At 38.8% G+C, this 5793-nt stretch overlaps 1 protein-coding gene across 9 annotated transcripts in view; it reads left to right on the top strand.

The window, feature by feature from the left end:
* Window positions 1-5793, top strand: part of Spata6l (spermatogenesis associated 6 like) — a 99400-nt gene that overhangs the window by 52213 nt on the left and 41394 nt on the right. For 8 of the 9 annotated variants that reach the window (XM_023721912.1, XM_023721910.1, XM_023721908.1 and 5 more), the window contains one exon: window positions 4662-4739. The exons of the other annotated variant lie outside the window; for it this stretch is intronic. In XM_023721912.1, coding sequence (XP_023577680.1) covers window positions 4662-4739 — 78 coding nt within the window. The remainder of the gene's footprint in view (window positions 1-4661; window positions 4740-5793) is intronic. 9 annotated transcript variants of the gene reach the window in all.

The following is a 5793-nucleotide window of genomic DNA, read 5'->3' as shown; positions in this document are numbered from 1 at the left end:
TAATTTTATATGTTCTCATTTGTTGATTCTTGGTATTATTTCTTGTGCTGTTTGGGCTCTGAGAATCTGTGCCTATGGCTACATCTTCAAGAGTTTTACCTGTTTTATCTTCCAGCAGATTGTTTCTGTTTATTACATGGTGAAATATGTAGACTCAGTCTTTTGCATGTGGATATCCAGTTTTCTCAACACCACTTTTTTTTAAATTTTACTTTTGGTATAGGGTCTTGCCTATGTAGTTCAGACTTGTAGTGATCTTTCTGTTTTAGCATCCTGCATGCTGGGATTACAACACTTGGTTCCTGGGCCAGCATGGCTGTGGTACTGGGGATCGAACTCGGGACCTTGTGCTTGTCAGGCAGGCGCTTATGCAGCTGAGCTATCTCTCCAGCCCCCAGCACCATTTATTAAAGAGACTGTCTTTTCTGGGAGAAACATTCTGGAGACATGATCATTTTATTGCTGGCAGGGTTGATCCTGAACAGATAGCTTCATTTTGTTTAGTATCTCACTTCTGTTACTAATTCTGTTTATATGCTCAACTGAAGATATTGGGGCTGGGGAGGTAGCTCAGTGGCTTAAGCACCTGCCTGGCAAGCACAAGATCCTGTGTTCTATCCCTGGTACCACACACACACACACAAAAAAAAAAAAAAAAAAAAAAAAAAAAAAAAAAAAAAAAAAAAAAAAAAAAAAAAAAAAAAAAAAAAGGCAATACCAACTGAAGATATTGAATTGCACTGATTTCCATTACTGATCTGAGAGGTAGAAATCTTGCTGTCTAATCAGGCTGAGTTCTTACTGTGTTCACATTGTCATATAGATATAAAATGGTTGCTTTTTAAACTTTCCTTTGTAGATTAGGGGAATGATTTGTTCAATGATAAGTATTATGACTTAGTAAAGAAGTAATGGCAGTAATTTTGTCTCTCATTTATTTTGTGCATTTAACTTTTAATATAGGCTCTCCTTCAACAATTCCCAAGTTAGCCACCGCAGATATTAGGTCTTCATTTATTTATTTTTTATTTTTTTGTATTTTAGGGAAGGGTCTACAGGGCATTCATGGTCTCACTACTAAATGGGACTCATAGTGATTCTCCTGTTTACAGCCTCCCAAGAGCTGGGATTATAGGCGTGTGCCTCCATGCCCAGTCTCAATTGCCATCTCAGTGTGCTCTGGGGGTAGGACCAGCATAGCAAACCCGGGGATTAAACCCCAGGCCCCTGCGCCTGCTTGCAGGCATTTTAATCCACTGAGCTATTTGACCGGGCCTAGGTCTTCATTTAATAGAGCAGATACTGACAAGTGGCTCAGTGCTTGATATTGCTGAAGGATCCTGAAAGGCACAGCACCTGTTCAGCTGGTAATCTGTTTGGAGGCATCACCTGAGCCCTAATTCAGGATATTCACTTTGATGTTATCTGATGATTTCTAACTCCACAGCAAACACGACAATTTTCCTGACTTTTATGCCTCTTGGATATTCTCCATTTTAAGGGTCATATCTGTGAATGATAAAAAGCACATTCAACAGTCCACTTTTCTGCTGCTGCCCATGAATTGCTACTATTATTACTTAATGAAGTATTATTGTTTTCACTTCGCTGAGACTATTGTGAAGAATTTGTCTTTGTAGGATCTCTGTTTACGGGATGCCTGTGGTGACAGAGCTTCAGATTCTAGTATTTCAAGCAGTAGACATTCATCAAATATTGCTCAAATAAAAAACAGAGCATTTTAAGCCTTCTGTTATCTTTTTTTAATTTTAAAGAGAATTAAAAATAAAAATGGTACAGAAATACAAAACAATATAAGAAATTAACAAATTGATAAGATATTGTTATCTTCAAAGCAGTTCTTCAGATAACCAGATATAGGCATACAAAATTAATCAAACAATATAAGCACTAATTGTTCCTTTCAGTGAACTAATAGAAATCATCTTTGAGGACCTGGTGGGTAACATATTTTCCCCCTTCAACATCATCTTCATGTATCACTTATTTCCAGGACACCTGTGCTTGCCTTTATTGCTTTGAGTTATTGGCATATTGCTGTTCTGAAGCTACAAGGGAATAAAAACTGATAAAAATAAGCCCGAGTTAACTCTGCTATAATGACTTTGGTTTGCTCAAATTTGGTTAAATATATTTTCAAACATTGGCCTGGTTTTCAGCTAAGTATGAAGATAATGAGAAACATTCTTTTTTAATTTCATTCATTTTATTTATTTTTTAAAGAGAATACAAAATGGTTAAAAACATTAGAAACAATACAGAATTTCTCTAAACAAAATAATAGGAATTCAGTAATGGTTGTTGTATTACATAATGTTATCTTCCAATTAGTTATTTAGATTACAATATATAAATATGCAAAATTGGTAAAAAAAGTTATAAGAAATTAAAAAGAAGAAAGAAGAACAGAAAAAATTCAAGCCTTAACTGCTTTCAGTAAATCAGCAAAAATCCAAGCTATCCAATTATCCAAGCTATCCTGCAAACATACCTAAATATGTCTTTTTTCTTCCTTTCTTTTGTCATTTTCCTCCTCCCAGTTTTTCTTTCTAATTGAACAGATTCCCCTTCATAGTATCTATTGAACCTTTCAGATTTTATTTACTATTTCAGGCTCTTACCCTAACAAGACAGTATGACCTTTGCACATGTGAGTCTGATTTATTTCACTTACCAGTATCTTGTATTTTCTTAAGTGGGAGCTGTTTAATTTTGTGGACATACATAGAAAAAAACCTATAGGAAGCTATATTTATAAATGTTAAGTAATAAACTAATACAAGTGCATAGAAATAGCCTTATGTATGAGAAGTGTCATTTCTTACAATTAAATTACACTATATTTTAAATAATTTCTAAAAAGATAGATGGGATCATTTTTTCACATATGTTCTTTTTTTATGCATTTAGTACAGGGGATACAGGGTCTACAGGGTCTTACTATGTAGATCAGACTTGTAGTGATCCTCCTGTTTTCAGCCTCCCAAACTCTGGGATTACAGGCAGGTACCACCATATCCAGTTTCAATCTCTGGCTCAGCACTCCCTGGGGGCGGGGCTGGCATGGCGGGCCTGGGATTGAACCCTGGCCACTGTGCTCTGCCTAAACAGGCACTTTAGTCCGCTGAGCTGTCAGGTCAGCCCCATAAGTTTTTTTTTTTTTTTAATTTTATTTATTTATGTGTGTGTGTGTGTGTGTGTGTGTGGCCAGCTCAGCCCACCAGGGGGCGGGGCTGGCTGGCATGTGGTGCTGGGGGATTGAACCGCGGTCCCTGTGCTTTGCTAAGCTTGTTCTAAGTAGGTGCTTTAGACCACTGAGTCATCTCACCAGCCCCAGCCCCATAAGTTTGTGAAGGATTTTTTTTTTTTTTTGGGGGGGGGGGGGCTGGCTCAGGCTGCTTTAAGGGCAGGCCTGGTAGGGAATGTGGAGCTGGGAATCGAACCTCTGTCCCCTGTACCTGACTTGACTTTGTCCTAGCAGGCCCTTTAAACAACTGAGCTAACCTGCAAGCCCCCTCTCTCATATGTTCTATGAACCAAAATATGGCCAACTGCCACAGTCTTTCCAATAGTGGGTGTTCATTGTGTCCTAACTAGATGCCAGGCATTATGTGGAGTTTCACCCTCCCTCACCTTGGGAGGTGACCTCTCATTGTGTGGATGGGAAGCTGGTGGAGAGCGTTTCAGAAATGCACTCAGGGCCACAGAGCTGAGTGATGGGGCAGGGACTCTCACGGATCAGTCCTTGCCATTGTAGTCGCTGCATGATGCTAATCCTCTATTTGTTTCACCTGGTGATCACATTGCTTTTTAAAGATACAAGAACCGAGAACAAATTACTTGTTATAGGTCAGGCAAACCATTTCTTTTCTCACTATATCAACTTAATCATTATATTTATTTCTTCCACTATAATGAAAATATATGTATATTTCCATGTTTTATTGTTTTTGTTTGATATAGTTCCTCATCACCAGTCTTTTAGATAGTGTGGTACTGATGAAAAATGAAACCATCAGTTAATCAAACAAAAAGAAGAGCTCGAGATAGATCTGATGAGCATATATATTTTATGTAAGATATAAAGCAAGGTTTTTCCAAGCAGCTAAACAAGGAAGGAGACCCTCTGTCTGTCCTCCTTGCAGGTGATTCCTTTAAACCTCATGGGCCTGTGTTTTGAATAGAGTAGCTGAGGGCTTACTTGGTAAGCACAGGATCCTGAGTTCGATCCCTAGTACTACCAGAAAAAAAAAAATAGAGTATCTGACAGCATAGGCAGTGGAGTCAGAAGGTCTGGGTTGAATTACCAGCCCTGCCATTACTAGATGGGGAAGGTTCTATAGCAGTCAGCTTCCTCATCTGTAAGTGGAGATTTTCTTAGGATCTACTTCACAAGTGTGTGGTAGGGTCACATGAGCTAGTACATCAAAGTACCTAGGCCTGGGTATAGTACATAATACACGTAACACGTGTTCAGGTGTTCTTTATTTTATATATACAGTATTAGGTAAGGTATGTGGAGTATGTCATCCACATAGAAGAGCAATTGGGTTCTTGCATGATGTTGAATTATGGTGAGATGGGCCAAAACACGATTTCCAAGAACTTTATTTGCTTTTGTTATGCTATTTTATTTTTAGGGCATTGCTCCTAAACTAGAGTTTTCTACAAGGACAGCCATCCGAGAATGTGTGCTTCTGCATAGAAACAGATTTCTTGTAAGTATAATAAAAAGCGCAGTGCTATAGATGACAGAATCTTCTTCATGAATTTCAAGATTTTTATCCTGCACTCAAGTATCCTGGTTACTTTTCTCTCATTGCTGAGACAAAATGCCTGACATCCAAAATTAGGGAAGCAGAGGTTTTTTTAGCTCATGGTTTGTGGAGGTTTCAGTCTGTAATCAGCTGGCTCCAAGACAGGGTGACATGGCACAGAGGCAGCAGGTCAAGGTGGCAGAAAACGCAAAAGCAACAAGAACAAAAAAGGAGAGCAGCAAGCCTCTTTCCCTCCCTTATGTTATAAGCAGGCTACATCTGCCAGGGTGGGTGTAGCACTCACACCTCACCAGTGCTCTCCTCTTGCACAGGATGAGGATGTTTACAGGGTGAGACCCAGGCCCCTGCTGAGTTACTTAGTTAAACGTATAAACAATGTATCAACCATACCACTGAAGGGTAGGCAAGACAGCTCAGTGGACTGAGAGTCTGTTTAGGCAAGCACAGGGATCAGGGTTCCATCTTCTGCACCACATGCCACACCAGCCCTGCCCCCAGGCACGCTGAGCCAGCACTAAGAGTCGAACTGGAGACCCTGTACCAAATACATAAATTAAAACAAACAAAAAGCTGTAACACTCAATTTATCAAGTTTAGGTAAAAGGGAACAAATAGAAACTTGCAGTGTTTTTGCTAGGCTTTAGTTTTTATTCAAATCATTTACACATTTCAGGGGGTAATTTGGCATATTGCATTGGTTATGGTGTGGTTGGTAGAGTAGAGCAGGGTGATTCTGATGCTAAGATCACAAGTCTTAGGCTTGTTTTTGTTATAATTGTTCTGTTCCTTTTATTGATCTGATGAACCATAGTGTTTCTGTCTCTTGTTTTGTTGAAACTGACACTTAGAGTTGTATTTAAGCCTGAAAGGTTTTAGGTTATCCATGAAGGCTACCTGTGTTTTATTCTCTTCTTCAATCCTAATTTTCTCTTCACCCTGATTTTTCTAATCTTTCTCTCTCTATATCTATATATATACATCTCAAGAAAAATAA

Source organism: Octodon degus, unplaced genomic scaffold, assembly GCF_000260255.1.
Source record: "Octodon degus isolate 3935 unplaced genomic scaffold, OctDeg1.0 scaffold00087, whole genome shotgun sequence".
Taxonomy (NCBI): Eukaryota; Metazoa; Chordata; class Mammalia; order Rodentia; family Octodontidae; genus Octodon; species Octodon degus.
Note: the sequence above shows the minus strand (reverse complement) of the source record. Positions and strands in the feature narration are given on the sequence as shown.